The following is a 17299-nucleotide window of genomic DNA, read 5'->3' as shown; positions in this document are numbered from 1 at the left end:
GAGGCCGCAGGCTCGCGTGGCTCCCACTGTGGGTGTGGCTGATCTGTCTCCCTCCCCCCATGCTCAGGGCTTCTTCCGCCGCAGCATCCAGAAGAACATGGTGTACACGTGTCACAGGGACAAGAACTGCATCATCAACAAGGTGACTCGCAACCGCTGCCAGTACTGCCGGCTGCAGAAGTGCTTCGAAGTGGGCATGTCCAAAGAGTGTGAGTGCCCGGGGCCCGGGGCCGGGCCGCACGTTAGGCGGGGCCTGTGGTGCTCCTAAAGGCGACGGGATTGCGGGGGGTATGGATGTGTGTGTAGGGATGTGAGCTTGCACACCTGGGGAATGGTGTGTGGGCTCGCAGTTAGGGATGGTTTAGGCAGAGCTGCAGGGACCTGTCTGTCTGTGCCTCTAGTTGGCTGTGTGTCTGTATGCAGGCAGCCATCCCTGTCTGCACGTGGCTGGCTGTGTGTGCTTGTGTGTCCGCCCCAGGCACGCTGGCTTCCAGGCCCTGGTTGGCTTTGGGGCAGGACTCAGAGGCATCCCCAAGTCCCTTTGGATTGTGCATGTTAAGGAAGGGCCTGCACTGAGGGGAGCCAGTTGGCGGGGGGGGGGGGTGCGTACGTGTGTTGGGGAGAGGGTGCGGCTGGCACAGCGATCGAAAAGCCATTGTCCAGTGGTGGAGCCTGGGCTCTGGAGTTGGAAGAGAGAATTGGGACTTCTCAGATCCCAGAGGGGCGGGGGTTTCCAGTTCGGGCTCAGCTGAGGCTGGATGGAGGGAGGAGGGAGGGCTGGACAGGGAGACCCTCTTGTGTTGAATCATGGGTGTTGCCGTGGTGACCGGTGATTGATGATGTCAGAGATAAATGACGCTGACAGACGCCTCCTTGTCTGCGTGGCCGTTGCCATGGAGCCTGAGCCTTGGGGGATGGGGTGGGGGAGGGGGCCGCAGGACCCCCTAGCCCTTTGTGGGTTGGGCAGTGAAAGAAGCAAGTGGGAAAGGGATGTGGGGGACCAAGGAGCCCCAGATAGGAGAGGAGGGGTCCTGCATCACCCTGCCACCTCCCGCCACAGGAGGCAGGGGCTGCCTTTTTAGGAACCCAGGAAGTGGTGGCTTGTCCGCCCAGCAGAGTGGGTGACAACTTGGGACCCTCAGGGCCCAGCACTTCCTCCTCCTTCTGCTCCTGCCACCTTCCACTCCCAGAAGGACCAGGGTGGGGACCCCCTTTCCCTCCCACCGCCATCGCCCCCTTTCCTTCCCTCCTTCTCTTTGGCTGCTCTGTGCCCTGGAGCTGAGCAGCTGCCATTTCAATAGAATTAAAGCTTCCGAATGATAAACGTCTTGTCACAGCTGCAATTTTCTCTTCCCAAATTATCCCCCCACTCTCCCTCTCCCTCTCCCTTCTCTCCCTTGCACTTTATTGAATTTGCAGAATCGACATGAGTGATCTCCAAATTATGCCAGTGCCCCCCCCACCCGCCGCCCCCTCCTGGGGCCCCCACCCCCACCCTCTCTTCCTCCAGCGTCAGCAGCCGCCACCACTGGCCCTGTGAGTGATTGTGTGTCTGGGATAATCGGCTAGTAACGACCCCATCGCTTCTTTAAAGCCGAGTGGTGTGTGCGGCTCAGCGCCCCTGGTGATTTGTCAGCTCCCCAAGCTAATGGGCCGAGAGATTCTCCCGTCAGGCCCCCCGTTCTCGGGATGGGGGGCCCTACGCCTCCCCAGCCCGAGAGGAGGAGCTGCTTCCTCTTCCCCCCTTCCCCCGGGGAGACTGCTGCCAGCCAGGAGGGCTGCCGGCCAGTGGAGGCTGTTTGTTCTTCCTGGAAGCAGGGGGCGGTGGGGGGGGCAGAGAGGCCGAGCACGGAGGTGGGACACTCTGCACACTTGCTTTCAGACTGGGACTCGCCGCATACCTGGAGTGTGCGCTGGCGTGGGCGTGTGGGAGGACGGCACCATGGGCCGGGGCCCTAGGGCAGGACTCGGGGTCTGGGCCAGGTGGGCATGGGGGGGCGGGCCGTGAGTCGGTGCCTTTCCCGCCTGTGTGTGGTATGTATGTGCTTTGTGTGTGTGTGCACCCACCCGGTGATGGCCTCTGTCGCCAGCAGCTCTGGTGGTAGGAGCCTGGGCTGGGATGGACTGGCGCCTGTGGGTGGACCGCTGCCAGCACCTGCCCTCTAACCACTGGCCTCTGCCCTCCACAGCTGTGCGGAACGACCGAAACAAGAAGAAGAAGGAGGCGCCCAAGCCCGAGTGCTCCGAGAGCTACACGCTGACGCCAGAGGTGGGGGAGCTCATCGAGAAGGTGCGCAAAGCGCACCAGGAGACCTTCCCTGCCCTCTGCCAGCTGGGCAAATACACTACGGTATGGCTTGCCCCGGCCTGGTGGGGCGGGGTGCCCCTTCTCCTGCCCGGCTGGCTCCTCCTCACCCCTGCCAGGCCTTCGTGGCCTCCTCTTTCCCTCCTTGCCCTCCCCCTGCTTCCTCTCTTGAGGAGCTCTCGGGAAGTGGGGGCCGGGTTCAGGGCAGGCCAAAAAGGGGTGCCGCGAGGAGAAGGCCCTCACTTTCCCCCATCCTCTCAGAACAACAGCTCGGAACAGCGTGTCTCTCTGGACATCGACCTCTGGGACAAGTTCAGTGAACTCTCCACCAAGTGCATCATTAAGACTGTGGAGTTCGCCAAGCAGCTGCCTGGCTTCACCACTCTCACCATTGCCGACCAGATCACCCTTCTCAAGGCTGCCTGCCTGGACATCCTGGTGAGGGTCCGCCCCCGCCCCCTGGGCACTGCCCCGTGTCCTTGGAGGATGTCCTGCCGCTCAAATAACCACCTTCCTAGACATCCGTCTGGAATGGACCTGTCCAAATGCCACCCCCCCCCCCCCGCCCCGACATCTACCTTTCCTCTCCCCTGTATGTCATTTGTCCGCTTGTCAACCTGTCTTCCTGGCCGCTCAGCCGCTCAGCACCTGGATACACACTGGTTCACCCACTTACCTGCACACGCATCCGTCCCCCCTCACCCCATCTTCTTGTTAAGCCTGCCACCCACCCACGCATCTTCCCATCCGTTCCGTTGTAATAAAGATTTGCCTGGGACCCTGTGTGGCTAGGCCTGGAGCTGGGTGTCAGGGACATAGGTGAACACACTGTTCCCTGTTCCCTTTCTTAAAACCCTGTTTTGGGAAGCGACATATGCAAACAGAGGTTGCAAAACTGTGACAAGTGCTGGCTGGAGGAGGCGAACGGCTGTCCTCCCCGCACACCGACGAGAGAGCCACGATGGCTGGGCCCCAGGGAAGGTGTCCAGAGGGGATGGCATCTCAGGGTGTAGAAGGGGCATGGGAGGCGGTGTCGCTGGCTTAGGGCAGGAAGTGCAAGGCTTGCTGCTGTGAGTCCCGCTCCGGCCAAGGGACTGGTGGGGCCAGAGGGTGGGCTGGACTGGAGGCAGGATCGGGGACGGTGAGGACTGCCGTGGGGACTGCCGAAGCCTCCATTGACAAGGACTCTCCTCCCTGTCACCCTGGCTGGCTCAGCCCTCTCAGCCACCTCCAGGGCGGGGAGCGTGGGGTGTGACTTCCTGGTGGGAGGGGGCAGGTGCAGAGTGGGCTGTCTCCAGGCACCCTCCCCTCCCCAGGCACGGACGCAGGGGGCAGGAGCAGGGTCTGGCACAGTGGAAGCTGGTGCCCGTGCACTGAGCGCCTGTTGTGTACCCTGTCCTGCAGGCATAAATTCGCAATGAAATTCTAGTTCTAGGGAATTCTAAATTCTCTGCATGAAGACAGGAGGCTGACCCTGAATCAGACCAATACAGAAGCCGCTGGCCGCATCTGGCTGCTTAAACCTAAATTAATTACCATTAAATCCAGTTCAGTTCCTCAGTTGCACAAGTGTGGTTTCAGTGTCCAGTGGCCACACCGTGGCTGGCGGCTACTGTGTTGGATGGCCCAGACGCAGAACATTCTCATTATTGGGGAAGAGGCTCTCAGGCTACACTGCTACACTGGTCTGGCCGTCTGCCAGGTGGTCCTGTGGGGGTAGATGCTGCACCGGAAGTGCTGGGGACATGGGCTGTGCCCCTAAACTCGTGCCTCCTCTGCACCCAGATCCTGCGGATCTGCACGAGGTACACGCCCGAGCAGGACACAATGACCTTCTCAGACGGGCTGACCCTGAACCGGACCCAGATGCACAATGCCGGCTTCGGCCCCCTCACAGACCTGGTCTTCGCCTTCGCCAACCAGCTGCTGCCCCTGGAGATGGATGATGCTGAGACTGGGCTGCTCAGCGCCATCTGTCTCATCTGTGGAGGTGGGCAGGGGCCCCGGGCTCGGGGCCGGCCCAGGGTGGTGGGGAAGCCCCTCACTAGGATGTCTAGGGATCCTCAGATCAGAAAAGGACCTTGGCCCCTTCAGGTCCTGCTTAGGGGAGAAACCGAGTCCCATAGGGCAGGATCTGGCCTGCGGCCACACAACGAGGATGTGCAGTGGAGACCTGAGCTCTTGGTCCCCACCTGGTCAGACCACCCAGGTTCAAATGCTGGCCAGCTTCGACTTTGAGCAGGCTGCTGAACTGCTCTGAGCCCCCATTTCTGTAAAAGGAGACAGTAATGGTCACCACCGCATGAAGGCGGTGGGCCGATGAAGGTGGCCATTAATACATAAGGTACAGTGTGCCCGGGGTAAGACCCGGTAAAGGTTGGCTGCTGTGACTGTTTTAGTGTTAGAAGTTCTGCAGCACCGTGCTGGTGTCCCTAATGGGCAGGAGTGGGAGACCTGCCTGGGCGTCTCCCCTCTGCTTGAGGTTGGCACTACTTGTGTTCAGGAGTCCTGTCCCCATGAACTGGGTTGTCAGGGCTGGCTTTGGGCAACCTGCATCCTCAGCTCCTCTGCTTACATTTAAGGGCTTTATCAAAGCACACAGACACCCTCCACTTGTCTCAGTATGGGGAGGCCCCAGCCTGTGGCCCGGGCAGGGGCGCCCCCCGGTGGCTAAGGCTGGGAGCGCAGCAGTGTTCCTAGCCTAACCGAGGCATCTGCTCGGGGCACACCTCTGCTTCCCCAGACCGGCAGGACCTGGAGCAACCAGACAGGGTGGACATGCTGCAGGAGCCGCTGCTAGAGGCACTGAAGGTCTATGTGCGGAAGCGGAGGCCCAGCCGCCCCCACATGTTCCCCAAGATGCTGATGAAGATCACGGACCTGCGGAGCATCAGCGCTAAGGGTGAGGCTCCCGCACCTGGAGGGAGGCCCCGCGTGCCTGCCGGGGTTGAGTCCCAGCAGCTGGCCCAGGCCCCTGGCCAGGCCCCCCCGCCCCACATCGGAGACAACACCCCATGTCTTTGTGCCCAGGGTGATGCCCCACTCATCAGGACCCAGTCTGTCTCTATCTGTGTCTAGGTCAAAGTCCCCCAGAGACCCCACCATGCCCAGGTGACCTGTCTGTGAGCTCTGACTATCTCCTCTGTGTGGTGGTTCACGGCCATGCATGATGGTTAAAGGCATAGCTCTGGACCCAGACGGTGTGAGTGTGTGTCCTTGAGCAGGTCACTTAGCAGCTCTGAACCCACCTGAGGAGTGAGGAGGGTGATGGTGTTTACAGAGTTGCTTTGAGGTGTCAGCAGGAGAAGCCGTGACACACAGCACATAGAAAGGACCCAGTGTCAAATGAGGGGGTGTGACCCCAGAGTCTGAGTTCATAACCACTTTCCCCACAGCCCCTTGGTCTTGGGCAATTAAGAGAGCTGCTCACAGCCCTGGCCGGGCAGCTCAGTTGGCTAGAGATCGAATCAGTCTGATACGCCGAGGTTGAGGGTTCCGATCCCTGGTCAGGGCACACCAGAATCGACCAGTGAATGCATAAATAAGTGGAACAACAAATCGATGCCCTCCTCTCTCTCTCTGTCAAATCAGTTTAAAAGAGAGAGCGAGAGAGGTGCTATGTCCGAGAGCCAAGCCCTGAGTTCAGTGTGTGGTGGGTGCCAGTAGTGGCTGTGCTGATGGCGCACACGCCGCCCCCGCCCTCCTGGCCACGCGTGCTCGCAGGGCCTGCGAGGCGGGGGAGTGGGATGCGTGCTGACCCCCGCCCCTCCTCTCCTGCAGGGGCCGAGCGGGTGATCACTCTGAAGATGGAGATCCCAGGCTCCATGCCACCTCTCATCCAGGAAATGCTGGAGAACTCGGAAGGGCTGGACACTCTGAGCGGGCAGCCCGCAGGCGGCGGGCGGGACGGGGGCGGCCTGGCCCCCCCGCCCCGCAGCTGCAGCCCCAGCCTCAGCCCCAGCTCAAACAGAAGCAGCCCGGCCACCCACTCCCCGTGACCGCCTGCGCCCCGTGGACATAGCCCTTGCCCCTCGCCCGGCTTTTCTCTGCCTTTCTACCGACACGAGACCCCAGCCAGCCCTGCCCCTCCCTGTCCTCCTTGGGACAGGAGGGAGGAGGTGGCAACTCTGGACAGAGGCCCGGGTGCTATGGACTGTTACTCTGGCCTGGGTTGACGTCAGGGGCAAGGTCCATGAACTGTGTGAGGACCCCTGGTCTTGGGTCTCAGGATGGGGCCTGGGGGCCTTGTGTTCATCAAGACACCTCTCTGCCCACCTCGCCTCATCTTCATCACCAGCAAATGCCAGGACCTGGTTCCCCATCCTCAGAACTTGCAAGCCATTGCCCCCTGGTTGGGGAGCCCCCCTTGCCTCAGTTGGTGACAGAGGGGGTGGGCCAGGGGTGGGGGGTTCCCCCTGTACATACCTGCCATACCAACCCCCAGGTATTCTCGCTGGTTTTGTTTTTATTTTAATTTTTTTTTTGGTTTTGATTTTTTAAATAAGAATTTTCATTTTAAGCACATTTATACTGAAGGAATCTGTGCTGTGTATTGGGGGGAGCTGGATCCAGAGATGGAGGGGGGTGGGTCCTTGGGGGGGACAGTGGCTCAGAGGGGCTCCCACTCTCTCTCCATGTCCCCGTGTTCCTCCTCCCTAGCCTTTTTCTCCTCAGTTTTCTCTTTATAACTGTGAAGGACTGACTTTCCGAGGCCTGCACCCCCTTCCTTTGTGCTGGGAAAGCAGCTGGCCCCCTCGTCCCTCTGCCTAACCCCTGGTTATGGACAGTTTGCGGCAGCCCCTGGAAGGAGGGCACCCACCACCAGAGATGGGGCGGGGCCAAGCCGGGCGGGGCCGCGGAACAGACACTTGGGTGTTTCTCAGTCCTTGGCTGAGCTGCCCCTTCCCCATCGGGGCCCACGTGGCCTAAGCCCTCCAGCCCCCGCTTTGAAGGGGCAGGCCAAGGGGTCTTGAGCTGTCCCTGCCCCCAGCCTCACAGCCACCAGCACCGCCCCCAGGGCCCCCAGAAACACACACACACACACACACACACACACACACACGCCAACAGGCAAACTTGGCCTGAGTTCCTCGGTTTCCCTGGCCTGCCCCCCAACCCCCACCTGCGCCTATGCCCCCTCCTTGCCCCGCAGGACGGGCCTAAGGGGGGGCCCTCCCCTCCTCCCCTCATCCCCTGCCCCCTGGGCTGGGGGAGCTGGCTCTGCCCCGCCCCCCATGCCCCAGGGTTGGGGTCTCATCCCCCAGAGCCAGCTGGTGCACCTGTTACTGTTGGACTTTCCACTGAGATCTACTGGATAAAGAATAAAGTTATATTTATTCTACGCGCGCCTGAGCCTCGCTGCCTCACCACCTTCTCTCAGCGTCCGGGCGAGGGGCTGGGCGGAGGGGCCCGGTGTGAGCACCGCGGCCTGCCTTGCTGTGCCAAGGCCATTGGAGGCCCTGTGGCAGGAGGCAGGCCTGCCCTCGGTAAGCCCTTGGTTTGTGTCGGGAGCCCCGGTCTGGGGGTGCGGGAGGGGGCGGGGGAGAAACTGCCCCTATGGTTGGAGGGCCCGTCCCATCCGTCCGTAGGAGGATGCCAGCCCCAGCTCCCCGGGAGCCGCAGGCCGGGGAGGACGCCGGCCCTGCCCGAGAGAGCTCCTAGCCCTCGGGGAGCCGGGGCTTGGGGCTGGGGGTCGCTTCATAGCAGAGTCCTATTTTTGGAGTGAACACAGGCGCGGTCTTCACGGCAGGGTGGTGGCTGGCATGGACCTGGGTCCTGGGCTCACGGCCTCCTTGCAAGAACACGGGATTGGTCCTGGCCTCCTTTTCCCAGCCCTGCTGTCTGCGAGCAGAAAGCCCAGACCCCAGAGGGCAGGTTGCAGGGGAACCAGGGTGCTCCTGTTTGAGAGAACCGAGTGGGGCAGCCTTCAGGGGTCCTCAGAGACCAGCGGGTCTCCACCCCAACGCTCAGAGAGGGCAGTGCCCTTGTCCAGGGCCACACAGCAAGCTAGTGGCAGAGGGAAAGCCAGTACCCAAGGCTCCCAATTCCCAGCCAGGGTTCTTGCCTGGGTCGCTGAAGCCCTGGATGAAGCGGCCGACGCCGAGGTCTGCGGGGTCTGGGGAGGTGGCGGTGGAGGCTGTGTTTGGGAAGAGTTGGCAGCCGCGCTGGGCAGGAAAGGATTTCTTCCTCGGGGGTCCGCCTGCCATTTCTATAACAGCCACCAGGTGGCGTCAACCCCTTGCTTATCTCACCATCTGGCCCTGGCTGGAGCGAGCCTGAAGACAGGCTCTCCTCCGCTAATAAATACTTTCTCACACTTTCTTTGTGAATCTGAAATGAAATTAAACACAGCATACCTATACAATATGCTACCACACTGTACTGTAGAGGAGAAATGAAGGGTAAGTACTACGAGTTTCAACATGTAAATGCTTGGGCACAACCACATGGCAGATACGACAGTCCCATGTTTGCTTCTGCTTTTAATGAACACATTTGGATTTCAGAGAAGTAAGAGGGCCAGAAGCCATTGTGTACATGAAGCGCAGGAAAGTTAAAGATGTTGAGATAAAAACTAACAGTGTATAACAGAACCATGCAAAAAAAAAAAAATCCCCAACCTTAATGGTTTACATGTAAAACAGGTTTTCACTATGTAAATGTCCAGGGGGACATTCTAAAGTCATGTATGACAGTTCTTGAGTGTGGGAGAACCTCGAGGCATTCGTAGTCCCTGCTCACCAAACGCCAGCAGGGCCCCCCCTCGCATGGGTAGTGGTCCCTGCATTTACAAAGTGCCCCCCTTGGGGCAGCACCTTTGCTGTTGGAACCGTCCGGGGCCTGAGGCTGCCCACCATGGTTCACAGCGCATGCTGAAGGGCAGAGCGTCTGAGCCACAGCATGGTGACATTTCATGCCCAGAAATCCCTCTTCCTTGGCCTCCGCCCGCTGGAAGCTGGTTGCACCTTCCGCCTAGCTGTGACTACCAAATATGTCTGCAGACTTTGTCACATGGCCCCCAGTTGAGACGCTCTGGTGTGCAGCCTGGTCATCCAGGGCTGACGTGTGCTTTGCGCGGCTCCAGGCCCCATCCTCCACGGGGAGACTGACCCAAGGACGGTGACTGGGAGACTCCCTGGGGATGGCGGTGATGGGGTCCTGCTTGGGCACAGAGGAGCTCAGGGAAGAGGAATTGAACCAGGCCTAGGCCATGGCGAGGAAGACTTCCTGGAAGAGGCGCCCCCTCCCAGCTGAAGTTCTAGGGGGAAAGTAAGCCAGGCGGGATGCAGAAGCGATCAATAGCATCGCATGATCAAAAACTGTCTCCAGCTCTTTATTCTAACCATTTTCAGTTGTTGGTTGGCGTGTGGAAGAGGAGAGGAGAGGTAGAGGTTGTGACAGGTCCGGTCAAGGCCAGTGGGGGAGCTGGACCTGATCCTGAGGCCGTGGGAGGGAAGGGTCTCACGCCAGCCACGGAGGTGTTTGGGCTGGCATTGCAGGGGCAGCAGCGGGGGCTGTGGGAGTGCTCTGGGCCATCGGTGACAGGGCTGGCCCTGGGCAGCCTCTGGAGGGCTGGAGAAGAGGGGCCAAGAGCGGGGAATGCAGAGGTGGTCGAACGGGCGGATGGGGGAGTTGACGGGATGGGGAAGGCAGGTCGAGGACCGCCTGCGGCAACAGCGGTGCAGCCGGCAGGGGTGGGTGAAGACCCCAGCCACAGAGAGGAGAGCTAAGAAAGTTGAGGTTGCATTTGGGGTGCTAGTTACCCCCACCTTCCCTGTCCCTCACTCCACTCCAGCCACACTGGCATCCTTGCTGGCCTCAAGCACCCCCGGCATATTCCGGAGCCTCGGGGCCTTTGCGCTTGCCACTCCTTCCAACTGAAATGTCTTCCTGAAGACAGCTTCCTGGCTAGGCCCTGCGACACTGTGTTACGTGTCACTGATCAAGGAAGTCACTCTCTCCCCCCTTACTCTTATCTCGGCCTGGTGGTATATTCTGTATTTATTATCTGCCTTCCCCACCAGAATGTAAGCTTCATGAGGGCAGGTTCCATTCACCACTGTAGGCCAACATCTGGATCTGCTCTGTTCAATGAGCCGCACAAGCCGCACGCGGCAACTGAGTCTTGGCATGTAGCTGGTCCAACCTGAGATGTGCTCCAAGTGCAAAATACACACAAGATCTCAGAGACTACACAAAGGAAATAAGACATGTCCTTAATTTTTTTAAATTGATGATGTGCTGAAATTTATGGACAGGTTGGCTTAAAGAAAATACATTGCTAAATTAATTTCACCTGTTTCCTTTTACTTTTGAAAAAATTTTATTTATTTTTAGAGAGAGAGGAAGTGAGGGAAAAGAAGGGGGAGAGTAACATCAATTGCACGCCCCCCACAGGGGACCTGGCCCACAACCCAGGCACATGCCCTGACTGGGAATCAAACCAGAAACCTTTCAGTTCGCAGGCCGGCGCTCAGTCCACTGAGCCCCACCAGCCAGGGCTCCTTTTACTTGTCAATGTGGCTCTGGAAAACTTGAAATTACACACGTGGCTCACTCCCTATTTCTATCGAACAGTGCTGTTCTCGAACACTGCCTGGCATATAGTAAGTGCTCAATAAATATTTGTAGAATGGTACATCTGGAAAACAGCTGGGCATTCTCAGCTGTTTTTGGGTGGGGGGGTCCAGGCTGCAGACACAGAACTGTCATCAGAGAGAGCGTGACCTGTGCTGTGGGGGCGGATAAGCACTCGGCCCAGGGATGTTCAGTTCCTCCTCCAATACAAACTTACTCAGCACCTCCATGGGCCAGCGAGGAGGTGCCCACGGTGCCGCCAGAAGATGTGCTCTGCCCGGGGAAGCACAGGTGGCTGGTCTGGGGTGGGGAAGCTCAGGGAAGGCGTCTGTGTTCTCTTCAAGTGAGACCCAGAGGCAGGCAGGCATTAGCTCGGCTGGAGAAGGCAGCTGCAGGGAGGGAGGGGCTGCTCCAGGCTGAGGAACACACTGGAAGCAAACCGGTCGCCCTGCTAGTCAGGAAAAGAAGCTTCGGTAGGGATTGGAGCTCGCAACCCTAGGAAGCCAGACAACGGGCTGGAAGCCTGAGAAGCAGGGCCTGTGCAGCTGCGCATATGCTTGGGGGCGGGGTGCGGGGTGGGGGGCTGGCAGGGACTGCAGGGCAGGGCTTCAGAAGCTTCCTTCAGGGGCTGGACTGATTGAGGATGGGGGAGCCCGCAGGGCAGGAGCAGGGGCCATGGAGAAAGCTCCCTTAGGCTGCTGTGCAAGCAGCCGCCCAGGCGGGAGGACCGAGGAAGAGGAGGCACGAAGGGCCAGGGTGCAGGAGAAGCTGAGGGGAGCGGCACACGGCAGCCCGCTGAGCAGGGTCTGAGGAAGCCCAGGCCGAGGCCAGGTGGTGGCCCCTGGATGTCACGGAGGTCCTGGCTGATCCCACGGACAGTGGCTCCACGGGGGCGGCAAAGGAGAAAGGCCAAAGGGGGCAGAGGAGGGACGGGGGGGCGGCGGGAGGGGGACCGGAGGCGGACACAGCTTGTATTCCCCCAGGAGGGAAGGGCGCGGCGGCTGCAGAAGGCAGGGCCCGGAGCGAGTCTGGGGGAGGTTTCTTCTGGGCGTGGAAGGGACTTCGCGCTGCTGGTGGGCCGGGAAAACGCAGCAGGTGAGGAGGGTGAAGCTAGATGCCGAGTCTCGCCCTCTGCCCGCTGCGCAGCACTCCCACCCCCCGCCGCCTCGTGAGCAGGGAGGGCCTGGCCCTGCCCGCGTCGGAGCGGCAGCCGTGGGTGGCGCCCACACGCCCTGCGGACGGACGGAGGCCTGCCCTGCCCTGCCCTCCCTTCCTGTGTGGGCTCCGTCTGGAGCGGAGACCTTCCTGGGATGCGCGTGCAGGTAGGCAGGGGGCCGCCGTGGCTGCCGCCGGCGCTGGCCCGGGCCACCCACATGCATGTCAGAGATCCCCACACACAGAGCTCCCACAGGCACGCGCGCCCACAGAGGGCGTGTGTGGGACGCCGCTGTCACAGTTGGCTTGTCCTCAGTAAAGCGTCCAGGCCCTTGCAACCTGAACTGCACTCTCCCCTCTGCTCTGCTCTCGCCCGACCACTTTCTCTGCCTCCCTCCACCCCCCTGCCCGCCTGCCTCCTTCCTTCCCACCTGGGTCACGGCATGTGCACCCGCCGTAGTTTCTTCCGTGCCCCAGGGACGCGGGGGCGCGCGAGGGGAGTGCGACCGACGGCGGTGGCGCCGCGGGCCCGCCCCGCCTGCCCGGCCTGCCTTCTGCTCCGGCGGCGCCCTGGGAACGGACCAGCAGGAGCCACTGCTCGCGCGCTCCTGCGGCGAGGGCTGCGGCGGCGGGGCCGGGCCTCCGACCTCACCCTCCGCCCGAGGCGGCTCTAGATGGCCAGGCCCTGGCGGGCCGAGGCCAGCGACACAGCGCTGCGGCCGCTGCCACCCTCGCTGTCCCCGGCCGGGGCGCGGTGCGCATAGGCGGGCGGGGCGTAGGGGTCGGGCCCGGGCCGCCTGGCGGGCAGGGCTGGCGGCGGGGGCGGCGGCGGCGGCGGCGGGGGGAGCAGCAGCTTCTGGGCCTCCTCGCGCGCCGCGTTGCAGCCGTTGTCGCGCTCGGCCGTTTGGCGCGGGCGGCCCTTCCAGAGCAGGTGGCTGAGCTCGGCCACGCTGAGCACCGCCGAGAGCAGCCCCACGACGAAGTAGAAGACCACGAAGACGGTCTTCTCGGTGGGCCGGCTCACGAAGCAGTCCACGGTGTGCGGGCACGGCGGGCCGCTGCACGCGAAGTGCGGGGCCACGCGGAAGCCGTAGAGGCGCCACTGGCAGGCCAGGAAGGCCGCCTCGAGCAGCAGGCGCCCGACCACGCTGGCCAGGTAGCAGCAGCGCGTGCGGCCGGCGCGCGGGGCGCGGGCCGCGTCCTTGCTGGCCTGGTGCATGGAGTAGATGACGAAGAGCACCGACGGCGCCGAGAGCAGCAGGATGTGGAAGAGCCAGAAGCGGTAGTGTGAGATGGGGAAGGCGCGGTCGTAGCAGGTCTGGCGGCAGCCCGGCTGCAGCGTGTTGCACACGAACTCCTCCTGCTCGTCCTCGAACACCGCGCCGCCCACGGAGGCCAGCACCAGGATGCGGAAAATCAGCATGACCACCAGCCACAGGCGGCCCACCAGCGGCGACTGCAGCTGCACGGCGTCCAGCAGCGAGCCCAGGAACGCCCACTCCCCCATGGCGCTGGGGGCGAAGGGGGCGCGTCAGGGGCCGGCAGGCAGGGCCCCCACCCGTCCCCGTCCCCCGGGCTGGGGAACGGAAGATCCCCTCTAACTTCAGGGCGAGTCGGGCATCAGCCAGGTCTGGCAGGTATTTTGTGGGAACAAAGGAGCAGAGTTGGAGGCAAGAGGGGCCTAGGTGGTTCTCCCCGGTGGGTGCCGTGTCCCTGGGGCCGATGGGTGCTGGGGCGGAGCCTAGCCCTGGGGCCGTAGCCTGACACCCAGGGGCCTGTCGGTCGGACGCCTGTGCTCCTCCGGAGCCTAGACTCTTAGGAGGAGAATTTGGGGATCAGCGGCCGCCCCTGACTGCCGTCCTAGAAGCAGAAGCCAGCTGCGCCCCATGTACCCTCTTCCCTGTCGGGAGTGGCGCTTCCAGACCCAATTTGGTGCCCCCGGGTCGGGCAAGAGCCACGCAGACCCAGAGGGACACCGCCTCTAGCTTTCTCTGCCTTTGTTACTGCACTGAGTTTCTCTCTGAATTGTGGGGCGACACAAAAGTAGCCCCAGTTCTATAGCTCTATCAGGACCCTTTGTCCTGGGTGTCCCCTGCCCTCCGACCCAAGCAAGGCAGGAACACGGCCCAGACCTCTCCCATCTGCTCCCAGCCGCCCCATGGCTTCCAGTCTCCCAGCCTCCTGAGAGCCTCCCCAACACACGGACCCGGGCCTCGCCGGCTCCTGAGGCCCCGAGACCCTGGTGACCCCACTCACCTTGTGGCTGGAGCTGAGGTGTTAGAGTTGAGCGTGGGATCTTGGGAGATGGCTGGGACCTGCTCCTTCTGGTCCCTCTTTCATTTTCCCTTTCAGATTTGGCCGGGATGGATGACAGGACAGGATAGCGAGAGGGGCTAGCTCTCCCCCCTCTCTTAAAGGGACAGGGTGACCCTGCTGGCTGGGTCAACCCTTGGGAACAGACACAGGGCCACGCCCCTGACTGGCCTCTGCCAGCCCTTCCTTTTCCTCCCTCACCCACCCCCACCCCATCCCCATCCCACAGCTGTGTCTCTGTCTGGAGACGGGGGAGGGGTTAACCAGAGCTGCACCCCTTATTGAGGGAACCTCCTAGAAGCCAGTGCCCCGACAGACTCCCCCACACTAGAAGGTCTGGACCCTCTCTGAACGCACCACCCCCTTTGGAGGAGGTCTTCCGGGCTGGGGGGAGGTTTGGGGCAGGGTTGGGGGCACCGGTGTCTTCAGAAGTGGCAGACACCTCAGGGCCCTGGTTCCAGCGCTGCTGCTGGCCTTGGACAAGTCACCGGGCTCTTCTGGGCCAGAGTCTCCCAGCTTGTCAGCCGCGGTGGCGGGGCCAGCCCACCCCTGTTTCCTCTCAGTTCCCCATCGTAATGGGGAGATCCCAGCCGTGTTACAAAGAACAGAAAAACACATGCCCAGAACACTCCACAGAGAAAAACATTTAGGGACCAAGAGTGGCTGGCTTTGGTAGTTAAATAAAAGCTTTTACTTCCTGCTTTCTGTAATTCCCAGACTTACTATAATGAGCATGTCATTTTATAGTGTGGAAAATAGAGAGAAAGGCTTATTTCTCCCACAAGCCTCTGAACTGGATCACCTCCTATGGTTCTAGGTGGCCGGAGAAGCTGTCCCATGGAATGACCCATGGTGACCTGAGCATCCAGGGAGGGGACACTCTGCTTTTCTAGGAGTTTGCTCAACCCGCACACCATTCCCCGCCCTCACGGATGCACCTACTCTGGGCCAGGCCCTGGGCAAGCTCATCACACAAGTTACAGGACTTGGCACCCTTGGTAGGAGGGAAGCTGAGCCTCAAAGGGCCATTTGCCCCCAATCACACAGCCAGGGAAGAGCAGGTCTCAGCCTCATACCTGACCCTACAGGTTCTTAGTTCATGCTCTTAAGCCCGTCATGGAACTGTCTCCCGTCCGGCCTGGCTGGCCTTCCCAGGTGGAGCCCCAGGGTGCTGGCTGGGCTGCCGGGTACAGAGCCGGCAGGCGGGCCACGCCTACCCCTTCCTGAGTGGGGAGGGTGCCAGGACTCACCTGCTCAGTGCCATTTCTGCTCCACTTCAGCCATGGGGGCCCGTGTAGTTTTCCATGCAGACAGGGACCCCGGGCCTGGTCTCAGGAAGGCGTGGGAGGTGTGCCCTCCATCCACGCTGGCCCAGGGGCCCAGCCCAGCCCGGAAAAACCCCCGGTCAACTCTCCTCACCTTTGTGTAGTGTTCCCCTGGGAGCAGGCCTGGGTGGGGAGATGCTGCCCTGGATGAAGTCCAGTGGAAACCACACGCTGGGGCCCCACACCCCCAAAACAGGAAGGGGGTGGGGACGCTGCAGGCCTCCCCAGCCCGGACGCCCTCCTGCTCCTGGCAAAGCTGCTTTCCACCCCCCGACCTCCATCCATGGCCATGGGGGCTCAGGGACACACCGCATTGCCCCGACTGTCCAGGAACGGTCCCTGCCCTGTCCCCCTGTTCCCTGCTGGGCCAGGCCACTGGCTCAGGCTGGAAAAACCCCGTCAGCCCTGCCTACCTGCAGGGAGTGGAAAGCGGCGGGGTGGCGGGCTAGGGTGGGGCGGGAGGTGGGGAGCCCGTGGTTACCTGGCAGTGTCCCAGCCCCTGATGCCACAGGGCCAGACACAGGAGACTCGACAATCTCGGGGGCCCGTCCTCCTTCCCAGATAGCACTGTCCAGTCCGGGAGGAGGTGTCACTGATGCTGACCAGGGCTGGCGGCACGTGGCTCCTTTCTCGGCCGCACTGGAGGCCTGGGGCGGGGCTGAGGGGCCCGTCCTGCCCTGGTGCACGTTCGGTCTCTGTCCCACACGCTCGGCCCTACCCCGCCCCGTCTGGCTGACTGAGGAGCCACTTCCCACGTCTGTCACACACAGATGGACACACATGCAGGCACATAATTGTTGGCACCCAGTGAGTGACATCATCAAGACACAACTGCGTTTCCCCTTTCCTGTGTCCCTCTAACATTCTTAGGTCTTTATAGAAACGTTGCCTGTTAGTGAGGCCACCCTAACTGGAATTTTACCCCCTACTTCCTATCCCTTTTCTCAGCTTTATTTCCTTTGCGCTGGTCACTACGTAACATACTTTTTCTTGTTTATCCCGTGTAGCGTCCATCTCTCCTATTGACATGTAAGGTCCATGGCGGCAGGGGTGTTTGGTGCCTGATTCACCGTCCTGTCTCCAGCACCCAGAACAGTTCCTGGCATGTAGTAGACGCTCAATAAATGCTTTGCCGGGAGGATGAATGACCGAAGTGGGGTGGGTGCAGATCTTCCCTGCCTCAGGAGGATGAGAACGCCAGGGGGTCCCGTGCCTCAGTTGCTTATTCTGGTGTCGTCTAGCGCTTGGGATCCCTGAAGTGATTCTCCTGTTCCCAGCTCAGCCTGCACCTGGAAGGCGAGGGTGAGGGTGGCTGTAGGTGTGGTTGATTCTGCTTGGTGACTTTAGTCCTCTGCAGCCCCTCCCCCACCTGGCCGCACCGTTTCTGACCCTTCAAACGCTTCCCCAAGCCCGCAGACCCTCCAGACCTGACCCTTCTGCTCGCTGGTCGCCCCTGCTCCTCTCACTCTTCCTGGACCCTCCGCCTTAACTGGGACCGGCCTGGCGGTCAGGCCTTCTTCCTCCCTCCCTGGGCTCCGTTCAAGACTAGGCTCAGCTGTAACAGCAAAAATATAAAATACTAAACAAAGAAGCAAGGCTCTGTCTTGTGTGAAATCCCAGGAAG

General features: G+C 61.4%; 2 protein-coding genes across 5 annotated transcripts in view; one reads left to right on the top strand and one right to left on the bottom strand.

The window, feature by feature from the left end:
- RARA (retinoic acid receptor alpha) overlaps positions 1–6918 on the top strand; it is a 43835-nt gene extending 36917 nt beyond the window's left edge. For 3 of the 4 annotated variants that reach the window (XM_054593836.1, XM_054593835.1, XM_054593837.1), the window contains 6 exons: positions 68–209; positions 2190–2350; positions 2567–2743; positions 4091–4295; positions 5049–5207; positions 6086–6918. In XM_054593836.1, coding sequence (XP_054449811.1) covers positions 68–209; positions 2190–2350; positions 2567–2743; positions 4091–4295; positions 5049–5207; positions 6086–6303 — 1062 coding nt within the window. In that variant the 3' untranslated portion in view covers positions 6304–6918. The remainder of the gene's footprint in view (positions 1–67; positions 210–2189; positions 2351–2566; positions 2744–4090; positions 4296–5048; positions 5208–6085) is intronic. The other variant, XM_054593838.1, reaches the window with a different exon arrangement.
- A 5789-nt stretch (positions 6919–12707) lies between these two features.
- On the bottom strand, positions 12708–13544 carry GJD3 (gap junction protein delta 3). The gene has a single exon (XM_054593671.1). It carries the CDS (start codon positions 13542–13544, stop codon positions 12708–12710), a length of 837 nt encoding a protein of 278 aa, XP_054449646.1.
- Positions 13545–17299: the final 3755 nt, after the last annotated feature.

This window comes from Pteronotus mesoamericanus, unplaced genomic scaffold (assembly GCF_021234165.1).
Source record: "Pteronotus mesoamericanus isolate MK-2021 breed Mesoamerican mustached bat unplaced genomic scaffold, CSHL_Meso_final scaffold_476, whole genome shotgun sequence".
Taxonomy (NCBI): Eukaryota; Metazoa; Chordata; class Mammalia; order Chiroptera; family Mormoopidae; genus Pteronotus; species Pteronotus mesoamericanus.
Note: the sequence above shows the minus strand (reverse complement) of the source record. Positions and strands in the feature narration are given on the sequence as shown.

Coding starts and splice junctions, on each gene's coding strand:
- GJD3 (XM_054593671.1), bottom strand. CDS start 13,544: ATGGGGGAGTGGGCGTTCCTGGGCTCGCTGCTGGACGCCGTGCAGCTG.